The following is a 23,766-nucleotide window of genomic DNA, read 5'->3' on the forward strand; positions in this document are numbered from 1 at the left end:
GAGATGATGCATAATCTTACAGATAATGTTTCTGTAGTCGTGTCAGATAAATCCATTTGCCAAATGCATGTTGTAGATAAAGCTAGTTTAAATTGACAACTATTCTGCTGAAGAAACAATACTACTTTAGTAAAACAAAGATTATGACACCGTAGAAATAAAAGAAACCAACGTGTGCCTAAAGTTCTTCTACAATTGTTAAACAAATCGCCAAAATAACCAGATAAAAATAGTAACTTTTTCATTTTGACTAATGCTTTTAAATAAAAGTGGTTTTAATAAAAATAAATGATAATTTAATGGATTATTTATAGAGATGCTTTATCAGGAATAATCAAAAAAATATGTATAAAATAATCTACCTACTGGAATGTATACTTTTTTGTTTTAATAAATATGTGTAAGATATAAAACAAAAAGAAAGGGTTACACAATGGACTTGAACTGAATACATATTAATGGCGCGTGTCCTTCGCTGACCAATCAGTTTAAACGTAAACAAATGAGCTGTGCAGCGCGTGCGTGCAGACGCGAGCTGGCTTCAGTTGAGAAACAGAGCGAGAACGTCAATGAATGACACTTTTGTAACAAAGTCTGAACGCTAAATTACGGTAAGGCTTTATTTTCTATCTGTAGCACAACGGCAGAAATGCAGGGAAATATGGATATTTATTTAAAAAATATAAAAGAAAGTTTCACAATCGCGTTATTATATTGGCCCAAGGCGTGGGCTGCGGTTCACGCGCTTACAACATCTGAAAATGACCACAAAGGTTGCGGTCGTGTCGTTTGCTTTTTGCTTTTGTGTTCATATATAACGACTATACTCACTATTTTGCCCGATGGAGTGTGTAATGAACCGTTTGCGTGGCGTCTTTGTCCAATAAAAATGTCGATTCGACAGGTGGACTCGCGTGAGAGAGAAAGAAACTTCCTCGCGGCGTCAGCAGAAATCGTTTATCAGTAACGTTTTGCTATCACTCACTTTTATTGTTAGACCCTCGTATCTCTGTTCCTAGGAAATAGTGCGACGACTAAAAAAAAGGTTTGATTCCTTTTTTTATTTTTACTGAATTTATTAGATACAAGTCCTGCCTATATGACGTTTCGTCTTTACAAAACTATGGTGAATTATGACAAATAGAAGTCTATTTTAGGGTTTTGCTGACCTTACTTTATAAACAATGGACAGTATGTGTGCGTGACTTTATAACCACACCTTACTAAAGCGTATTTCTTTTGTGATTCTGTGTGCCTGTAAAGCATCTGTCAATCAAATGCATGAATATAAATGTTATGACTCTACCTTTGCTTTCTAGGTATGCACCGGATGTGACACTGTGATTCATGACATATGGAAGGTCAGCACGGATTATTTTCACACTCGTGAGGGAAATGGGGAACGGAGTGTCCGAGCAACCCAACTTTCTATCCAGTCTTCCGTTCTGTAATTCTCTACACATCGCTATTCTGGGCCTGGACTCTGCAGGCAAAACTACCGTGCTGTATCGTCTGCAGTTCAATGAGTTTGTCAACACTGTCCCCACCAAAGGTTTCAATGCAGAGAAGGTCAAAGTGCCTTTCGGAGACTCGCGATCAGTAACGTTTCACTTCTGGGACGTTGGAGGCCAGGAGAAACTGCGTCCTCTGTGGAAGTCCTACACGCGGTGCACGGATGGCATCGTGTTTGTTGTGGACTCTCTGGACGCGGAGAGAATGGAAGAGGCTAAAACTGAGCTTTACAAAATCGCACGTTCCTCTGAGAATCAAGGCGTGCCTGTGTTGATTATCGCTAACAAGCAGGACATGAGACGGGCTCTGTCGCTTTCACAGATAGAGACCATGCTGGCGTTAAAAGAACTGGGACCCGCCACTCCGTGGCACCTGCAGCCCACCTGTGCCATCATTGGTGAAGGGCTCCGAGAAGGACTAGAAAGACTTCATGACATGATCTTGAAACGAAGGAAGATGCTTAAACAGCAGAAGAAAAAATAAGCGTGTTATATGGAGGAAAACCAAGCGTCATTTTGTTATGTGCCAAAAAAGTTGGTTAGAGCTGACAAGCACTTTAGTTGTTCAGTTTCTTGGTGTTTACTACTATAGTTGTTTATTATCTGTCTTGGACATTTTTCTTGAATTATGTAAACTTAATATAAAGCTTAAATAGTTTGTGTATTGTCGCACTAAAGGATGATTCTTTTTGGAAGTTTTATTTGAAATAAAAAGGCCTACTGTGCTTGTCCAAACTTCGACTTGTGAAACTTGCGCCTGCCATTTTTATTTATTTTTCAACAACCATTGGAATATAGTTTGGATATGTTCATGGCATAAACATAACTGGGTTGTTAATTGCAGAAATAACAATGGTTTTCTTGAACACCCCCTTGTATGTCATTGGTTAACCCAAACACATGTATTTGGTTTAACCGATGTATAAGCATGAGTTTATGAATGGCATCTGTCTCCATATGCTTTTACTTTTCCTAATGAGCGCTTGAGTACTTGGTGCCTTGCACTGCCACATTCTTCTCTGGTTCAGTAATACTATCCTACAAGACCCTCTGTCTTCTGTAATCGGATTAGAACTCTTATCTAGAATGCGTCAACCTTTGCAAACGTATAAAAAGAAACCCAACTGAACTGGATTTGTGGGACTGATTCTGGGATTCAGCTGCAGTATATCACACGCTCCTAAATTCCAGTCTGCCCCATAAATCCAGAGAGACTGGGACTCTTCCCGCTCATGCCAGTAATCCTGAGCTGGGATGGTGACAGACTGGAAAAAATCTGCAGCTCGGTTTCCTTTCCCACACTTTCGCTGAACTGATTCGGGTCAATGTCACACCTGTGTGTTTTGAAAACATGTTCATTTTTTATCCAGTGTGTATTAATTCACGCAATTTATGAATGTCATTGCATGGAAAATCATATTATTGTATCAGTGATGGTTCTCGACTAAACTTTTCTTGGCCAGTTTTGCAATAACCTAAAATCATTTGGTCTTGATGTGATATTTACTGAAGTCAGTTCTCCTTTACATCAACTAACGTTAGATAACCAGGAAGTATACAAATGTTTGTATAGTATTTAAACATTTTTAGTTTATAAACCAATTTCAACCATTCCGACCCTAATCCTTATTTTACAGCTTAGTTCGTTGTTGCAGCAGACTACTGCCATCTGTTTACGGTTGCCTTTTGTTGGTGAGGAAAACCCAAGAATAAGTGAAACCTCTGTCTGTCTCGGTTTACCTTCACTTGTGAAAGAAAGTCTAACAGACAAAAGGAGACTTTTTTGACAATCATTGTTACTTAAAATGTTAGATATTGTGTCAACTGTCAAGGTAATCTATGAAAACTTTTAAGTTTCTGTTTAGTTATCTCTGAACTCCTGCGGTGCGGTTGATGAGAGGTGTAGCGAGCTGGTGCTCCATGCAGGCCCCCCTAACCCGTCCCCCCCGTCTGAATCTAATGACGACGTGTTGGCAGACTGCTTTTGTTCAGCTCTGCACTCCTCTCATTCCAGCATGAAGGATGAGGTCAAGGCGGGTCTAGTCGCTGTTTTTCACCGTCCTTTTGTCTGAAAAAGAGTTCCCAGCAGTCCGTGGAGTTCACATAGGTTGCGCAAAAAGAAGTTCTGTAAACATCGACCATGTCAAGTGTTCCTTCTGTTGTGGTGTTTTGAAACCAAGTAAATATTGTCTGGTTTGCGTCAGTGTTTTGGCACAGAATGTTTTATTAACGCATTTATCGTAATCGTGTTCAGTGTGATAGAGACTGGTAACTGCAAGGTTGTTTTAAACCCCAGCAGGGCGCAAGCCACTGAACCTTAATTTTCTCCGGGGGGCATAAAGTTGCTTTGGATTGTCTGCTAAATGGATACTAATGCTGATAGCAATTGAATCCCTCTGCCCTATAGAGCAAAGACTGTATTCTTGAAGATGTAGTCTGGTAGTTTCTGATCCGGTCTTAGACAATAAATGACTGCAGTGTGATCATTTGTCAAGCATTTAAATGGAGAATTAAAGCTGTCATATAAAGAAAGCATTAGTGCATGTTAATGAAAGACTAACAACACCTCCTGTGAATACAAGAACAACTCCGTCAAGTCAAACTTGTTTTATTCCACATTCTGTAGTGCGAATCCCCCCGCCGCCTCTTTTTCCTCTTTGCCCTTTATTCAAACGCTCTGTTTAAATGAGTACATCTGAGAAGGGCCACACTCTCTGAAGACACAATATTTATCATCTTCCAGTTCAGGGGAAGGTGAATCTTTTCTGTAGCTCAAAATATGATCTAGGGGAGAGCAAGAAATGAGAAGAATAAAGATATGCAGAAATGTGGCAATTTTTGTGACTCACAGCAGACAAGTCTTTGCAGATCGGCAAAGCTAGAATTAAATGGCTAAGTTGTTGCAGTACAATTTTTGTGTGTAAAGGTTGAGTCACCGTGCATGCGTGCAAAAACATGCCGACACACACCATCAGCAGTTCACAAGGTATTTCAATAAAGCATTTTTACGCTATAGTGAGTAAGTTAAAAATCTCTACAGTTACAGTATATGTATGGCTTTGATGCTCTTACACTGAAATTTTACTTAAATATATTAGGTAGCAAAGTAAACTATATGCAAACTGAATCTACTCAATAAAATCGAGGCAACAATTTGCGCTCAATTAGATTGAGTAGATTTTATTCTATGTTTTTAAGTAAAGAGTTCCTAAATTGATCCACTATCAGTCATGACACACTAAAAGAAATGAGATAAAGTCTACCTAATATTTCTCAATATTAATTACTCAACTAAAGTGAACACAGATCACAGTAATGGTGACATCAAATTAATCTTGCGTTCAGTCAAAAAGAGGTTTTGTAGATGTTTGTTATTTGGTCAATAAAAGCAATTGATGCGATCTCCTGTTTCTGACCATTTTTAGGTCATTCAAGCTTCTGTGAATAAGTCATATTTATTGCTTAATTATTCAATATTTATCATTCATAATAAGTAGATGAACTGTTGTCGGTTATATAAACTAATATTACTCTATTTTTAAAAGTAATTAATATTGAGAAATATTAGGTAGACTTTATCTCTTTTCTTTTAGTGTGTCATGACTCATATCTGATAAATGTAGGTACGCTTTACTTAAAAACATAGAATAAAATCTACTCAATCTAATTGAGCGCAAATTGTTGCCTCAATTTTATCGAATAGATTCAGTAAGTTTGCATATAGTTTACTTTTCTACCTAATATACGTAAGTAAAATTTAACTGATTTGCATGGGTAGTATGTACTAACCCATCTCAGACAACAGTCAAAGGAATGTCATAAATGAGATTGAGTCTTGACCTGTCTGTCCAGCCATGAATCCCAGGTTACAAATGTTATCTATTGGTTAAGACTGACCGGTGGAATGTCGTGGTGTCACACCTTTATTAAACATTAAACCTGTGAAATCATTACAAAGGTCATGCCTGCCTGCAGTAGATTGTTGTACTTCTTGTAGGATAACGTTTCCCAGTGAGTCACCTTCATTTATAACAGGAAATACAGGAACTCAGTCAGCCCGGCCAAAACATTCATTTACTCTGACTTTCAGCCTCCTCACGGCAAAGAATGAATTTCTCTGTTTGGTTATTGTTTTGCAGTATCTACAATATCAGACAAAGTATCTTGCATTGTCAACAAATTGTTAAATCAAGATACATTTCCTTGGACATCAAGTCTTGTTTTCTGAAAAAAAATGAGTTTTTGCTTAAAACAAAAAGTAAACCTTAATTAAGTTTTTCCCCTTTTTTAAGTGTCAAGTTATCAAGAATATTTTTCATACCTCGTTATCAGACATTTTTGCTTGTTTTAAAACAAGAGTTCATATCTTAGGTCACTTTGCTTTAAATGTATCTTGATTTAAGAATTTTTGACATATCGGCGCTGTTGGCCTGAAGCCTCGTATCTCCATTTTTTTGTGATTTTTATCATTTGTCACCCTTCATGGTTTTATGAGGGATTTGCAACTATTTGACCAATAAAAAATATAGGACAGAGCTTGTTACCTATCACAAGAGTTAATTATTGAAAACAAATGTAGTATTTCAGTCAGAGAACCACGTTGATATGTAGGCCTAGTATAAAAAAGTTTATAAGACAAAAATATTAAGTAAAGAATTGATTTTTTTGCCTACAACGATCACAAAAATGTATTAAAATTTGATTCTTTATTTGGGTGGTTCACATCACGTCACGTAAAGTGACAAGCTACTTTCTAATATACTGTACATATATACACTATTTCTCTAGGCCTATATGTACGTTTCAAATAAATATTAACAGGTAAAGTGTAAGTGTAAGTAAGGAGTTTGTTGCAGTTTATCGAAAGAAATAATCACAGGGCCTATAAAATGGTTTATAAGTCATTGGTTTTGTTGTATGTGAAGAGCTTCAATAACAGTTTTCTCTGTCACTTTCTAATCGGCAGCTGTTGGAAGTCTGTCTTCAGCCCTGAGGACCAAACCGCTGTTGGCACTTTTGGAACTGTGAGCGGCTTGAGTTCATACACCTGCAAATACAATCCCAGAGTCCTCCAGGGGAGCCGATGACGCGCTCTGTTGTGATTCTCTGTGTGCTGCTGTGGCAAAAACGCTCTTCCACAGGGCACAGGTGCATCCTTCTGAGGAAATCAGAGGTGTCCTGGACAACACTGTGTTATCAGCAGCTCATTCAGTGAGGAATAAACAGCCATCACATGGATAACAGGAATCTTGCTCGCCACCTCTCATAGACCCTGTTCTAGGGTCGGTCCACTGTACAGGATTCAACAACTGAAAATTATTTTAATACTTCACAAAAAAAGAATCTCACATCATCAGCAATTGTTTTGGAAGAATTTAAATGGCTGGGTGATTTGGTGATGTACTGTGACACATGTCATATAGTGCATGTACTGTAAATGACCAATCTTTTAAGTGATCTGCATTTTAGTCTGCACTCTTCGTTATCATCTGGGTTCTTATCTGATGTCACAGAAGGAAGTAGAATATTCGGCTTCATAGTGTCTCATGGAACCATTTTGTTTATCGGGGCCTGTATATTTTACAATGTTTAGACTATTGCTGTAACATAATTAACTCTATTAATCTTAAATAGTTTATGTTTTGCAGCCTAATAAAACATTAACCTATAATCTGGTACAACAAACCTAAAACAATCCATCTTCCTCATTAGTCAATTATATTGTATAGTATAAGTATAAAACAGCTGCACGGTCACCACATGCAATTGGAAAAATAATTTACAAGTACACAATATTTCTAACACGATCACATGTTCTGCCTTCAAACTGAAAGGACAAAACATCAGTTCGTTTTAGATGATAGATTTAGATAATAGCTGTAAGTGTCTTGCTGCATCCTGTCATGTTAACAGGTCATTTACCAGTGACTCATTTCCTGTGAGGATGTTACATGTGGTGAACATGACTTGATTAGAGCTGCACATGCACACACTCGCATACTCTGATACAATTAAAGAGAGAGAGAGAGAGTCTGATATGATATTTTGTTATTTCAGGAACCCCACAGTGTACACAGTGCCTTTACTGTACTTTCATATTTACTGCGGAAGATTTAGCTGCTATATACAAAACAACACAAATATCATTTAACCCCATCAGACCTGTTTGTATTCAATGCATGTGCAGAGTTTAATGCAGAGACAAATTTAATTATAACATCAAAATATCAGTTTTACATTATTTGTAATTTACTATTTACATTAATTTAGTATTTACTGTTTTAATTGATTTCTGCACACTGACAGTAAACACATTTTCTAAAGTAGGTTTGCAACTGCATAAACTTTCCCACATAATTCAGTGGAATGTTGTTACTCATGTCACGTGGGTATATTTACTAACATACATGGATTTGGATATTTAAATATTAACATGAATGTTGAATCCCAGAACACCAGCGCACCAGATGTAAGCACATTTCCCCAGTTCTCAAAGCCCCTCTGGAGACTTGAGTCTCCTGTTTACACTGAGCAGTTTTCGTGTAGTAAATGTTGATTTTGTCCAGGCCATAATTAGCAGTTTGTGCTTTGAAAGCATAAGCATATCGCAGACATTATCACAAGTCCTAACAGTGCACCGTGACATCCTCTGGGGATTAAAGTTGAAGAGTCCCAACAGCATAGCAATAATGTTATATGCTAATGCTGATCTCTCTCTCTCTCTCTGCATGTTATTGTCAATCATTAAATATACTCATTTATACTGTACCTTATTGTTGTTTTGGTGAAATGCCCTATAGATTGTGCAGTCAACTGAAAAAGGCAACAACTGAAGACACGTTTTTTTCTGAAACAACGAATCAATTCTTAACTTTTCATCTTTAAACTTAATGTTGTTATTCAAACCCTCTCCTTATTGTTGGCTTCTAAGACAAAATGTTAAATGGTCTCTCATCACTTTGGTTAAAAATGTATACTTAATTAAAAATGTTTAATGTACCATCAAATTTTTCTGAAACAGGTACTACTTTTAATCTTTGTCTTTGCATTATCATACAGTTCCACATACTACCACTATTTGTACAATTTGTATACATTTTTATTCTACCCTCAACATAATATTAAAAGTCTGTGAATTTGTAGCAATTATTGCACTAAGAATGCTGCATGTCCCTCTACTGGTGATGAGTTGTCATGTCAAGAACGGTCTTTATTCAGCAGAAGAAACAACCAACAAAATAGAAAGGTATACATCATGGTCAAGTTCAACAACAAAAGATGCTCAAACAGTAGCAGGTAACAGTTTATGAAAATATGGTGTGTTTGTACCACTGTTACCAAGTTTATTCAAAGGACCACAAAACGTTTTCTCCTCCTAATTTTTCATTTTCTTTTATTTCCTAACTACTGTTAGCCTATAAAAAGTCATTTATTATTGTGTAACCAAACAATTGAAGCTTGTTAACATCTGCAGTGTGACTTCCCATGATCATTGATAGCCTCTCCCAATTTAGGTTGTTAAAACACAGGAGATGAATACTTATCAGTTAACATGCTTTTATTTTTCTTAGCATTTTTACGACTTCTACCCTTTTTTATTTAAACAGTGGGAGAAATCCAATTTAACTATGGTTTAATTTGACTTCAACAGAGGAGAATAAAAAGATCAGTGGGGTGTATTAAGATGCTGACTGTAGGCTATATCAAAAAAAAGTGTTGTTCATGTTCATGGTTAGCCGGTTGTACACAAGACTTAATGATTACACTGACAAAACGAAGAGAAATCAGCTATAATGAACTCTAATTATTTTCATATGTAATTTTGTTTATTAATTAATTTATCTTTATTTGGACGAAATACATGGACCCTAATGCCAAATGTTTTTGAGCAATGTTTTTCAAGTTTGATGAACGCACTTTTTTTATATTTCTTTTTAGTAATGAAAAACTTGGATCTTATAAATTATTTATAAATACACAATTTAAACAATTGTTAATGGTACGATGCGCGTTACCAAATAACAAAGTACCTTAGTCTTATTTCGCTAGATGGCGCCATTGTGTCTCAGATGTAAAGAAAGCAACTCAAGATTCAAGATTCAAACAAGCTTTATTGGCATGATAAAACAAATTTTACATCGCCAAAGCACAGGAAAATTAAATATAAACATTCTGCATAAATACAGATTAACATAAAAATAAAATAAAAGTATAAAGTTTTGATGACAGCTCGCCAACTTTGACAAAACTATACTGTCACAAGTGTCACTCATAGTCCTCACCCTTTAAATATATTTAAAAATGAGTACAATACGATACGTGGAATAAAAAAACCCAACTAAAACGTTATTTAATGTTGATTGTTTTGAGGAAAGTAAAATCTGATTTAAAAAATATAACATTCATTTTTAAAAATACAAAATATCACAAAGTCTAATAGATCAACATTGTGACTTAAAGTTGGCGTAAACTTTGGTTTACGTGGATATTGACAATGTATTAAAGAATTGTGTTTTGTTTAATCGCAATGAACAGCTTTGTTCTTCTGGGCAATTAATTTATTGGTTTTAATTCCATCACCTTTCACCTGTCTGCATGTATTGATGACATTTTGGACAGCGTGCAACGGCATAAACTCCAGTAAGTATTAGGAAGGATTTTATTATTACTTGTTTTATGGCATTTATTGTGTTGTCCCTCTCTTGCAAAGTTTTATTAATAGACAGAAATAGTTATAACGTTAAGGCACGAGCTTGAAAGGTCTAATCCAGGGGTGTCCAAAGTCAGTCCTGGAGGGCCGGTGTCCTGCAAAGTTTAGCTTCAACCCTAATCAAACACACCTGAACAGCTAATCAAGGTCTCACAAAGCAGACTAGGAACTTCCAAACAGGTGTGTTGAGCCAAGTTGGAGCTAAACTCTGCAGGACAGTGGCCCTCCAGGACCGACATTGGACACCCCTGGTCTAATCTATTTAAAACAGTCAGTGTTGAAAGCCAAACGCTGGTCAAAAGTTTTAAATAATTGGAAGTCCAAATGTGTGAGATGCCAAATGAAATAACCTTCGCAAATAATCGCAGACTGATTTTTAGCGTCTCACTCTCTTTTTCTGGCTCTACGCAAACAACAACACTTGTGCGGGCGCGCGGCTGCCTGTTTGATATGCGCGCTCACGGCCCCTCGCTAGGCCATCGCTTTCTGCCAGGCTCGTGATTAATTAACATCCAGTTCGTAACCCTCCAAATTAGCGGCGAAGCACGCGAGCTAATGAGTTCACTGTGATCCTGAGGTTACAATAACTCCATCAGATCCACATCAGACACTGCGGGCGCATCGGACTCTCGAGCTGCTGCTGTGCATGCGTGCGTGCGTGCGTGATTCAAAGAGACCATCATCAGCCATATACTACCCATTTAACAGTTCAGCATCAAACCAGACATTAAAACACTAATAACTTCACATTGCATTCTAATACGGGGTTAAGTCGTACAGTAAGATATGAAAAGGTGCACATAGTTCATCAATAAAGTGAACTTTATTATGTCATTAAACAGCCTATTATCCAATGAAAAAAAACTATTATAAAGCACAAAACTATTCATTAAACGCCAAAAAGTTATAGAATAACAGAATAAACTTTTGTAAAGAAAGTTTTTTTATCCATTATGAAAATATGTTGAAAACCTAACATACAAAGCAATAAACAAGCAATTGGGCTTCTGGCTTAAAACAGTGGTTACAGCGACTATGGTTACCATAGTAACAACAATTTTACTATAATCCCACCACAGTAACAGTTAAACCATGGTATTAGTAGTAAAACTGTTGGACTACAAATAGTAATTAATCTGCCAAAAAAATTGGTTAAACGTTTGCTAATATAAAACCATGGTCCCAAAGGCCCTGACGGGTTTAATGTTAACCTACCTGACATTTATAATGCATATACTCTCGACACTAGTTTATGTCCACTATAATAATAGCAAGTGTACATATAACACGGACTTACATAATCTTTATAATTATTTAAATAAAAGTATTTGATATGTACCCTCAGTGTTCTCCATAGGGCAGTAAGTGCAGTTGGTGTACTGAACATCTTTGAATTTCAAACCAATTTCAGCATTTCCTAGTAATACCATAACAATTGCTATTTTGCTGCTTAATATATTTTGCCACAGCTTGACATCTTCAGAATTTAGGCTTTATGTAGTGAAACCCAATTATGCTGAGACTTTCAAAATTGCTAGGCTGATAATTCAAAAAGCACCGTTTTGTGCGCTTCCAATCCTCTTGAAAATTTCTGTACAGGATATATGAGAAACCTAATGGATGGCATTTGATTGGCTTTAGTGTCGTGTCATTGGATGCAGAACTGTTGTGTTCTGCATCCAATGATTTTGATGAAGATGTTGGCACAGGGACAGAGCCTCAGGTGCAGTCGCCACGGTAACTGCCGCACCTCTGATGGTCTGATCACCTCTACCAGCCATCTGTGAAAAGTGTTTCAGAAAAGACTAATCTAGAATACATGTAGTATAATTTTAAAAGAAATAGTATTAGGGTGTTTTTTCAAAGAATATTAAGTATTTTAGTAAGTGTTTTGTTAAGTAGTCTGCAAGAATGTAAGAATTGTCTGTGTGATTTCTTATAAAAAAATATTTTCAACTAAATCTCTAAACTTTCTGCTGTTAGATTCAAGGACCTTAGTCAGACAATAATCTCCCATTCATTTTTGTAAATTTGCTACAATTATTTAAAACCATATAATGTTACTAAATAACACAATGTAAAAAAATGTATTGTCCCAAAGTGAGTTACAGTGCTCTAAAAATGCTAAAATAAAATCTGTATGAATCATAAAAGTTAAACGGATAAGATATTAGTTGCTTTACTTTCCTGCAATTCGCTAAAACCAGTTCTCGCTAACGTTAAACGTTAAAAGTGTTTCTCACGCGTTTGCACATGTATCGCTCCGCACCGTCCCACGGTACGCCATTAATCCGTGCTGTGTCCGTCGGCCATTTTCAGTGGGGGTTGAAGTTTTTAGTTCGCTCTTGAAAACGTGAAATGCCATATTTATAAGCCTGTATTTATAAACACATTTGCATAGATCAAGATGAAAAAGTTGTTTGAATTGGGGGTCCATTTGCATTTGGCGAAACATATGGCAGAGCTGCGGAAGCCACGGGCCATGCCTTCATTAAGCCAGCTTCGTTTCATCAGAGCGGAGCGCTCCCCGCCACGCTCCCCCGCCGCGCAGCCTTCTGTCCCCGAAGGTTCCACTGACAGGGGACAATATGTGCCCAAGGTGAGACGCACCCCGGTTCCAATGATTATTTAATCTGACTCACGCACCGCTCCTTAACGAGAAGGGACAAAGTGGCGTTTTTTGGATTTGTCTGACGGGAGGGCTGATCTACAGGTGAGGCAACTGACACGTGTTGTCTGAGGATATCGCGCCGTTCTCTTGGATGCGGCCGTATGCTAGTGCACGTTTGTGGCACTCTGCCTTACGCGTTTCTCAAAGCACACGTTACGGAATGTATTGGCACACCGAAAGAGTGAAATGAGGACAGATTTTTAGTTTTAAATCAAATTCACTAATGTTTTATTTTTTTAGATAAAGGCCCTTACACCCCAGAGCTTCTACACCACCTGGAGAGAGCTGTGTATTGGTCTTCCCATTCATCTCAATTTGTTAAATTCTGCTATTTTTGATGACTGGGGCCCAGATATTTTTAGCCTATCACCTGAAGCTGTGAATGCCTTGTGACTAATTACTCCGGAGCTGATTGGTTGACAGCATCACAAGACCATGCATAGTGCCGTCTCTCACTTGTTAATTGAGTCATTTATAGTTATTTTGAAGAACGTTGGCAACCAAACAATATTGTCCCCCGTATGAACACAAAACCACTGAGACATTTCTCAAAATATCTTCGTTTATGTTCCACAGTAAAAACAGTCAAACACAGGTTGTGAACGACATGAGCATGAATAAACGATGACGAAACATATTTTGGGGGTGAACTATGCTGTTAAAGCTGACCCATCCTCCGCTTCATTAAGGAGGTACGGTAAGGTTTTTGGACACGTGAAAACCACTCTGGCTGTAGCCTTTCATAACCATGTGTTATTCTCAGTACTAAAACTCACAAAAAGAACAATAAATAGACTCTCCACTCTCCAGGTTTTTATTGCTAACAGATTTCTTGGTATTTGCTTTTTCAGTGTTTCTAAAATTAGGCCCAGGTGTCTGTTATAGCATACGGTCCAGATATATCCACTGAAATCTCCCACATGTGACCACCTGTGTGGTTTAAAAAAAATACACGACTGTTGAAAGGTCTACAAATGGCCTTGTTGACTACATTTTGGTATGTGTTAATAAAACAGAATAATGTTCAATATGTCTTCTAGTTAACCAATGTTTTGACGGCTCTGTGGTTAAAGCAGAACTAAAATGTTGAATGAATGAATGTAATCTGAGTTATTAGTAGTGACCAACTATATATATATTGTATATTTAGAAAAATGATTTCTCTTTAATTAGACCAAATATCGCTTTTTGTTAGTACTGTTGCTTGTTGTGGAGTGAACTCCTTTTAGCTTAAATGTTGTTGAACTATTTAAAAATAGATCGTTAACCAAAAAATGAAAATTCAGTCTTCATCTAGTCACCTTCCAGTTTTTCCAGATCTGTATGAATTTCTTTGTTCTAGTGAACACAGAGAAAGATATTTGGAAGAATGCTTAAAACCAAACAGTTCTTGGCCGCCATTGACTACATAGTAGGAAAAATTGCTTTATAAATTTCTTTGTTCTGTTGAACACAAAAGAAGATATTTTGAAGAATGTAGGAACGCAAACAGTTCTGGGAAGCTTTTGACTTTAATAAGTACTTTGAAACTTTAACAAGTCTCCAAATGTCATTGACATTTAAAAATGTTCCGAAATTATGTATTAGAAGTCAGACTTATCCAATGTGTGCTTTCATTAGTAAGTCGAAACTTTTCTAAGACAGCTTTCCTCCCAGAACGTCGATGGCATGGTAAATGATTTAAAACGCATGAGATCGTATCAGCATCCAAGCAGTCTTCCCGCCACTGTCACCAGGGCCCCGGAGAACAAACTCTACAAACACATCCCGCAAAAATACACATTCAATTCAAAATACTAGTTTAACTAATCTGCCACTATGATAATGAGTCCAACTGAACTAATAACTAGACTTTCGCTCTTTATTTGTGGTGGCGATGGCAGTAAGTAACGCTAATATTTTTCTGTTGTTTAAATGAAGTTGAGATCCGAGGGCTTGCGGTATCAAACCGCCATTCTACATATTCCAGCTGGGGAAAAGCATCCAGTCCCTTTAATAAGTAATGATTGCCGAAGATCAGAGGATCCGTACAGTGGAGCAAAACAAGTTAAGCGCGAGTTTTGATAATGATGCTTAATAATTCAAAGTGTATAATTATCCCTTTATAGGGAAGCACAACAATGGTGGGACACTGAGGGCGTGTGGCTGCAAGAACGAGGTCAACAGAACAGATCAGACCTTAGTGAGAGTTAGGGGTGTGCTAACCATAAAAGAAGAATGGATTTTTATTCTTTTTATTTTAATTATTTGTTAGTTTTAAGGCTACACTGTAAAAAAAACCTGTAATTAAAAAAATCTCTTATTTTTTCTTACAGATTTTACACGCAAAATGTAAAAAAAACAGAAATTTACTGTTTTTTACAGATTTAATGGCGTTTTCGAAATACGGACAACAACCGTAAAATTACAGCAAAAGACCGCAAATTTACATGAAAACAGGGCGGGTGGAAATGTAATTTTACAGAGAAAAAACATTATTTTACAGTTTATTATCCATTAAAAAAAAAAATTTTACAGGTGAAACAAATATTTTACGGTATATTTCTGTTTTTTTACGGAATTTTTTTACAGTGAAAGAATGTGTTTTCAAATACAATTTGCAGTTATGAAGTGGATCATCCACAATATTGTTGCTCAAATGTCCTTCTCTAAAAGATGTCAATGTGTATCGCAGGCAGTTTACTTCAACAAATCTACATATTATTTTGAGTTTGAGAATTGTAATGGAATGTTTTGTTCACGGCCTCACGACCTCTGGCTCGGGGACGACTCCCCTTGTGTTTTTCGCCGTGTCCTTGACTCTGCCCAGCGCTCTTGTTCTCCACGTTTCGGTGTTGCCAAAGGTCTCGAATTTGCAACTCAAATAATTGGGATTAATCGTCTCGCTAATCACTGTATTTGTCCTCCCTCCATTTGTGTTTCACAATACGTGGGGAGGGGAAGAAGAAATAGCTGAAAAGAATCAGTTCTCCTATTAAATCACTATCTTTCAACAAGCAGCTCTCTCTATTCACACGAGAGGGCATTCAAAAAGGGCTGCTTGGCACGCATTGTTCGCTTAAATGAGTAATCATAACATCAATGAGCGCTGAAATGCGACGCAGAGCGCATTGACAACCTTTGTGCCCCTGCGAGGAGGGGGAGTTAATTTGATCACCGCGATCTGGGCTTTATTCAGCCACGCGCCACCGCAGCCAACAGATGGAGGGGGTCTGTGCCCTCGAACGCCCGTGCCCGCCGAAGAACCATGATCAAACCTCTATTGAAGAATCGAGAGACGTGGCTCAATACAGGACACCCGTTTCAAAGCGGCAGCGCTCTCAGTTGTGGGCGGCAGGCCAGTATCAAGCGTCGTTTCTTGCTAGTGTCATGACGAATTGTCTTGCAATCGGTTGTTCAGCTACGTGAACCCTAATTGCCAGATGGTGGATATTTATCTCCCCCTTCTTCTCTTGAAAGTTGCATTAATTGCAGGGCTGCCCGGGGGCCGGCTCTCGCTGAACGGTGTGATGGGAGGCGGCATGACCCTGATTAAACCCCGCATCCAAACACCCCCTCTCGGCCCTGGTGCCAGGCCTCCCCGGCACACCATTGCAAAGGTGCCGCTGACTTTCTAGGTGGAGGTGGGGGGTGAGACCGCCTCACCCTATCATTTGCGTATCAGGCCACCTGGGCCTTGACACTTGGGAGGGGGGTGTGTGGTTACATGTGCGGGTGGGGGTGATTGCGAGCATCATGGTAAATAACTCCAGAGGATCGGCTTGGGGAGGGTTTATCATGGGTGCCTGTTTTCCGAGACCCCCCAGACCCTCCCCCGAGCTTTATCCCCCCCAGCCTCATTGGCTGCCTGGCGGCTGCACCCTCTCCAATCCCGGGCTCGTTTGCATATCTCCCAGAGATGTAATTGAATTAAATGAAGCTTCTGGAGGGCAGCTGTGGCAGCTGCTGTTTGTGGCATGTCAAAAGGCCTGGCACTTTAAGAGCACTTACATATGCTCCAAATTAGCAGGTCAGATAGGCGCACACTCTCTATGATAGGGGTGATGCTGCCAGCACAACAAGGGGCCCCGCAGCTGTGGGCAATTCAGCCTGATGGGCCTTTATCACGGGTGCGGTTTCGACGTGTGCACGGGTGAACCGGGTGCGAGTATGGCGCGGGTCAACGACAGGAGCTTGCTGTACTAGTGGAGATGAATTATTTGTGTGGACCGTGGGTCTGAGAGCGATGGCATGATTTGATGACAACATTCATTTGGTGAAAACTGCCATTTGGGATTTAGTCCTTTATTCGAAATGTAGTGTTTTCATTTTTTTATATAAAGCACTGAGAAACATGTAAAAGCAAATTTAAAAGGCTGAATACTTGAAATTAAATAACAAACCTACATTTTCCTACGATAAATGTGTTTAATGCAGGTGGATGTTTTTTTATCTCAGTTTGCACAATAATTTTTTTTACAAAATAACACACTGGAAATTGAAAGTTAGGTAGTGATCAAAAAGTTTTAAAGCATTTTTGACTAGATCACGTCTCTGCACACTCGCTGGACACCCACTGACTCTTTTCCTTCGTTTTCTGCTGCATATTATCCATTAAAAACTATGTTCATTTTAGTTTCGTAAAGAAATATAGATACAATTTATATGCAATTTCAACCTTTCATACTCGTCTACATTGTCTAAATATTTACTTTGACCAAATCTGATTTCAGGATTTAATGCTGTGGTTTCTCCGGAGTCGAATTAGTTGGCCTTTTGATATTCCCAGAACTCGTACTCCAACCCCTGTAATCCACAGGGAAAATATTTACACATTGTGTAATTTGTAGGAAAAGTGTTAAATCATTTCCATCTTCATGTCATACTTGATGTAATGAATCTAATCGTATATTTGTCACACAGAGGTATCACTTTGCATGCCGACAAGAACTTGCTTTGCTTTGGTCTCCAGGGAGATGCTGTGATATTTGAATAATACTTGTCATAGACTAATCAGCTGTCATGAACAATTACCTAATGGCTTGTCAATCAAAGCCTGTCAGTCAAAAAAGTGTTTTGCAATTATGCTATTTTTATTCTGAGCTGGCTGATGTTTATGAGAAATGCGGCTCTTATGTAATTGCCGTGAGACTCACCTGAGACGAGTTCTGTCTGATTAGCCACCAGTGTGATTGTGAACTGACTGACTCTTTGCTTGAAGAAACTACACAACTTTCAGAAGAATGGAGAAAAAATATGTCCTGTTATCGTTATTGCTATTGTATTATGTTTAGTTATATTGAAGCTGCGGTCCATAGCTTTTGCCTTTATAGTGTTTCGTCACCTCTGTTTGAAACTTAAAATCGCAGGTTACTTTGCGTACGTTTCTTTACGTGGGTTGAAGTCAAATAATGGCAGAGTGACATTTCCCATTAAATGGGACCTAACTTCTCAACTTATAAATTACTATAAGTTTACTGTTGTGAATCAGAGTAAGATGAGAGCTGTGTCCCAAATGACATACTAAACACCATGCACTTAAACTATGCACTATGCACTCAACCATCTAGTGTATGAATTTTAGAAGAGTATTATCGTCAAAAATGGAATACTAAACCGTTTTATACCAACCGGAAGTATATTGGTTTCCCAGACGAGCGCAAATGACGTCAATCGCACAGCACAATGCGTGTGAATAAAAATTGTACATTTAATGTAGTTTTCATGTGTTTTGCCCAGCATTACTTTAGTCATCATCAGATTGAAGCGTTATCACTCTGCAGGAGAGTTTTGCACGAGTAGCGTCTGATAGCCCCGCCTCCCTTCCGCTACGTAAGCGAAACTGCAAACGTTGAGTGCGTGAAGTGTCCACAGTTCCACACTTCATATTTTCGGTCGAAAAACTGCATCATGCGGTTACTTAAAGTGCAATTCTTTTTTTAAGAATTTTCAATGTGAACGCACTACTCACACTATTTATACTACAAAATGGTGTAGAATAGTGCATAAGGGCGCGATTTGGGGCGCACCTAAGGACCCAGGTGGAAAAAAGTGCACTAAAATGCACGTAGTGCTCTATTTTCACACATTAATCTTGTACTTTATTTACCAAAGATTGGTCTTCATTACTTTTTTAAGATAAACTTAAGAAGTGTACTCAACTTTGCTATTTTGAGACACCATGAATAGAAGTACTAAAGACTGTATTTTTAGTATATTATTAAGCACAAATGTGTGAAAATAGAGCACTTTAAGTATAATAAAGTATATAATTAAGTATAATACACTTATGGAAGGGTAATTAAATATAGTTTATTTTATGGCAGTATTTATTTTTACCTGGGTGGACAGGAAAACTGATTTGTTAATGTACTTGCTCAATAACTGATTTTTGTTTATTTTTAACCAAACAAAGTTACAGATTGCAGCGTTGCATAAAATCTAGTTCTTGCGACTCAATTTTTTTACTATTTTTGTAAAAGGCCTACTATGATATTATACTCATTTATATTATATTATAATCATCGTGAGTTTATTTACATAATGTTACGGCTTAAGTCTCAAACTCTTTACATTTTTTATGTTAACATGTACTATACCACCATCGTATTCTTAAAGGGGTCATATGGCGCAACTACGTGTATTTCTGTGTCTTTGGTGTATTATAAGTTGCCCATGCATGTATTAGACACGTAAAATTGCAAAAACGAAAGTGTCGGAACAAAAGATGCATTCTATCTAAAAGCTAATGCTCACCCAGACCTGCCTGAAACGCCTCGTGTAACCGCAACCCCACGAATGTACGTCATTTCGTGGTATGACATGACTAAGACCGCCCAAATGTATACGCAAGTAAGGTGGGCGTACTTGTAAAGCTCATTGTATCGTCGCCGCCAGCCATGTCGTGGAGTCGCTGTGTGTTTCGTTGCGAAAAGAAAGCCTCTTTGTTTGCTCTTCCAAAAGATGAGACAACTAAAAACGAATGGTTACATTTTATTTACAATACTGTTCCAGAACAGTACAATCCGAATATTCAAGTGTGTGCAGCGCATTTCACAGATGATTGCTTCATGAACCTGGGAGAGAGATTAAGACCGGCTGTGCATGAAAGCTTTGGTTAAAAAGTGGGGCAATTCCAACCATTACAACTTCGCAAGGACAGTCTGGCGCTTCAGATTCGCAGCCTGTAAGTATATTTTCATTGTTAAAGACTTTGTTATGGACTAACGCGAGTTGAGTTTGTTGTGTGTTTGTGATCTGCAAATGCAGACACACGCGTGTGCAACGTGAAAAAAGACGACATAAGTCCTAATAATCAGTCATTATGTTCCAACTAGAGGCAACAAAGGTCATGTTTATAATGGGGTTTATTGTCTTTGTTGAGTTGCAACGAGACACGGCGTAACACTGGTTGATAACGGCAAATCTTTATAACGTCGTATATAAAAGGTAAAACAGTTAGCTATAGTTTTTAACTATTTAACATAATATATATTTTTAAAAACCTTACCAATCCTTTACATCCTGCTCAAGTCGCGCTGGCAAAGTTGATGTATCGGCTTGATCATCTTTATTGATAAGGAAAGTACCGATGACATTTTATCACCTGTCAGTACAATTGCTTGGGAACCTGATGTTCCGAATATGGTAAGAGGCATTATTCCGTCACACGCTTGCCGTATTCGACCAATCACTACTGGTTAACTGGTCACACTGGTTAACTGGCCAATCATAGCGCACCTCGTTTTTCAGAGCGATGAGCTTTGTTAAAAATCTGCATGTTTCAGAGAGGCGGGGCAAAGAGGAGATACAAACATGCACGGTATGTGGAAAATACAGCGTTTTTGAACCTTAAATCTATCTAACCGTATACACATTGCATTACATCTAAAACAAATGATAATATTCGTTTTAGCCCTGTCATTTGACCCCTTTAACTAGAAAACTTAAAAAAATAAAGATAAAGACAAATTTATTCATCCATGGGACATAAAAAATAGTTCCTATGACACAACTATCGTCGAAAAAGGCCTATCGTACTTAAATTAAACTAAAGCCAAAACTTTACATAAATTGTTTTGTTACGTTAACATAGCACTAGAATACAATTGTATCCTTAAACTTAGAGTCAAACCAAAATGAAATACTAAACTATAAAATTTTCAATAATTAAATTCCCTTGCGTTCCAGTCTTGATAGTTTAACCGTGGCAGACTACCATCTTTATCGCGGCTCTCGGTTCCAATTAGATGTTTCAGAAAGCACAGAATCTATGACTCAGCTGTTTGCGCGGCGCATTATAAAAGAATGGCAGCAAACAGCGGCGTTAAAAATGCATGAGGCGCTACCCAGCACTGCTCTCGCTGCGTCGAATAGAGCTATCACGCCTGCCTGTTATCTCCAGGACCCCCAGGTAGAAATGGTAATGATACTACTTAACACCGCTCCACATATGGAGAGAAAATGGAAATGCCAACAGCACCTCAACTATAAAGAAAATCAAATTGAAATATTAATCCGCTGATTAATATAACATTATGAGAGCCCATTCTCTTTGTTGTTTAACAACAAAGGATTGCAAAATAAGCAACTGCCTGAGAGGTAAGGGCTTGAAAGAAGTCCCACAGAGGTGTTAGGAGCGCTTTCAAACATCATTACCACGCGTAATGTATTCACTTCCACACTGCTGAGGTTTTGATATTGATGTTTACTCATTTATTTTTTAATTAATGTTCTTTGTTAATGCATTCTTTGATGAGAGGCATTTTGTAAATCATTATCCCAAGAAGACGGAGAAAAAACGTTACCGGGTTTGCCCACGAAACTTGAAAACGCAAGGTGTAAGGGAAAAAAGTTGAGCTTGAGGTCATTGTTAAAGTTTTCTCACGTGTAGTTAGTTACTGTAAGTGTTGTTAGTAATTGTGGTCACTTAAATGTGAATTACGTTTCTTTTGGTTTAAAATGAGGATTGGTCCAGCACTTTTTGTGATGTTGATAGAACATTGACTTGATTCTTAACCATTAATACACATCCTTGCTTGAGCGTCACAAAAAGACCTTTACAAACGCACGCTACTGTTTCACTTTTGCTTGTCAAACCTGCATCTCTGTACAGGCTTCTACTTCTTTAGCTGTTTTTTTAGAACTTTGTTCTCATGTCTATTATGATGAATTGCTTGTGTTGTGATGTTCCACTTTTGTAAAGTGTGAATAAAAGCATCTGCTAAATGATTTAAAGTTTGTGTCCTCAGGACAAACTATTATTGCATTACTCTCTGCAGAACTGTAAGTTTTCCACTTTTTCAGTTTAATATAATAAGTCCAAAAATTACACAGATTTTTTTTAGATTTTGACCAGATTTGTCAGAAGTATCTTAAAAAAGTTACATTTTTATCATATGTATCATATGACGACATTTGCATTCATTGGGCCATGTACTAAAGTGGATTTTAAATTTGTTTTAACAAGATTTTGTCACATTTGAAATATCATTTGTACAATTTATAAATGGCATCCATCAATGACTTTTAAATAAGCCAACGAATTTCAACAAAACCAAACCTCAGGAGTGACATAAAGTCCTCCAACAGCAATGTGAAAGACTGACAGCGTGACAAGATGCATGAAAGCTGTGATAAAAATCGAGGTTATCGCATACATAATATTTTTGAACTTTTCCTAAATACATTACAAATATTACAAATTAATATGAACTTATTTGAAATCTGAAAAAACACAGAGCATCTTTTCTGTTATTTTCATCTCTTCCTCCAGTTTTCTGCAAATAAAAACTATAGTTTTATTATGCAATTTGGGAGAAATATTGTTAGTAGTTCACAGAATAAAACAAAAATGAACATTTTACCTAAACACACCTATAAATAGTAAATTCAGAAAACCTGAAAATGGTCTCTTAATTTTTTTCCATGTCTGTATTGAGTAAAGTGTCAAAACTAGTCATGCTGTCACTTATTGTATTTATTGGGAAATGCTTTCCTACCATGGGAATCTTATATAAAAGTCCATACGAGTGCCATTTACCATAGTGTGAGTTGTGCGTTCTTAGTGTTATATATACTGTAGTTAGCTTGAAGATGCTTCAACTCTGGATAATCATTTCTAAAATGCACATAAGAAACCATTGAAGTGGGCCTATTAGTTAATTTGCATGTACAACTGTGATGTATTACTTTTTGCTGAATGCCACTTAAATGCTACATGAAACACAAAATCTGCAATCGAGAAAATGTCTGTGGCCTTTGAATTTATTCAGAGATGCTCCCCAAGAGCTCTCCCCTTCAAAACCTCAAAAGTTTGCAGGCAGCACTCGAGTTTCACATATGCACCCTTTATGCAGTTCAAATGTGGCCTTTTGCCATCTTCCATTCAGCGCTGGGTTTAGGAGAAAACATGCATTTTAGTCTACGAGACAAAGAACTTTTTTTCTCACCCCACAAATGACTGATTGTGTTTGCAGTACCCCACATACACCACAGTGCTATTTTTCTTTCTATCTTTCAAGCCGGTCTAAATGAAGCCAAGCTCTACAGCCTTAAAGGCACATTCATCACAGTGTGCCTGCGAGCTCCATGCAGATGTAATGCAAGTAACTGATTGCTCTCGCTTTCTCATAGGCAAGAAAAAAATCTCGACTAGAATTAGAGCTTTTCATCGGCAAATATATTTCACTTGTGATTAATTGCAACACTCAAATCCCGATCATTTTTACACAAGAGAGAGCATTTCGGCTTTGTAAAATTGATATAAAGAAAATGCAAATCGTTGGTGTTCTTGGCACCAAACATATGCTGCCGCGATGCCAACAAGCCTGCCCCTGACGATCCCAGCTGGAAGCTTGCAAGACGTGCTTTTGGCAAAAGACTTTTTTCCACCC

The 23,766-nt window shown here is 37.7% G+C and overlaps 2 protein-coding genes across 3 annotated transcripts in view; both read left to right on the top strand.

Moving 5' to 3' along the window:
* si:dkey-30e9.6 (uncharacterized protein LOC564083 homolog) overlaps positions 1-6 on the top strand; it is a 1,605-nt gene extending 1,599 nt beyond the window's left edge. The window contains exon 5 of the mRNA XM_057351822.1: positions 1-6. This exon is cut by the window's left edge and continues 122 nt beyond it. The gene's annotated coding sequence lies outside the window, so the exon portion shown is untranslated.
* A 496-nt stretch (positions 7-502) lies between these two features.
* Positions 503-2,318, top strand: arl4aa (ADP-ribosylation factor-like 4aa). Of its 2 annotated transcripts, none has more exons than XM_057351301.1 (2): positions 503-611; positions 1,320-2,316. In XM_057351301.1, the coding sequence occupies exon 2, from the start codon at positions 1,348-1,350 to the stop codon at positions 1,993-1,995; it is 648 nt and encodes a 215-aa protein (XP_057207284.1). In that variant the 5' UTR covers positions 503-611; positions 1,320-1,347; the 3' UTR covers positions 1,996-2,316. The 2 variants fall into 2 exon arrangements, with proteins under 2 accessions (XP_057207284.1, XP_057207285.1); XM_057351302.1 differs by lacking the exon at positions 503-611 and adding an exon at positions 632-1,045 and having other exon boundaries at positions 1,320-2,318.
* Positions 2,319-23,766: the final 21,448 nt, after the last annotated feature.

This window comes from Triplophysa rosa, linkage group LG14, assembly GCF_024868665.1.
Source record: "Triplophysa rosa linkage group LG14, Trosa_1v2, whole genome shotgun sequence".
Taxonomy (NCBI): domain Eukaryota; kingdom Metazoa; phylum Chordata; class Actinopteri; order Cypriniformes; family Nemacheilidae; genus Triplophysa; species Triplophysa rosa.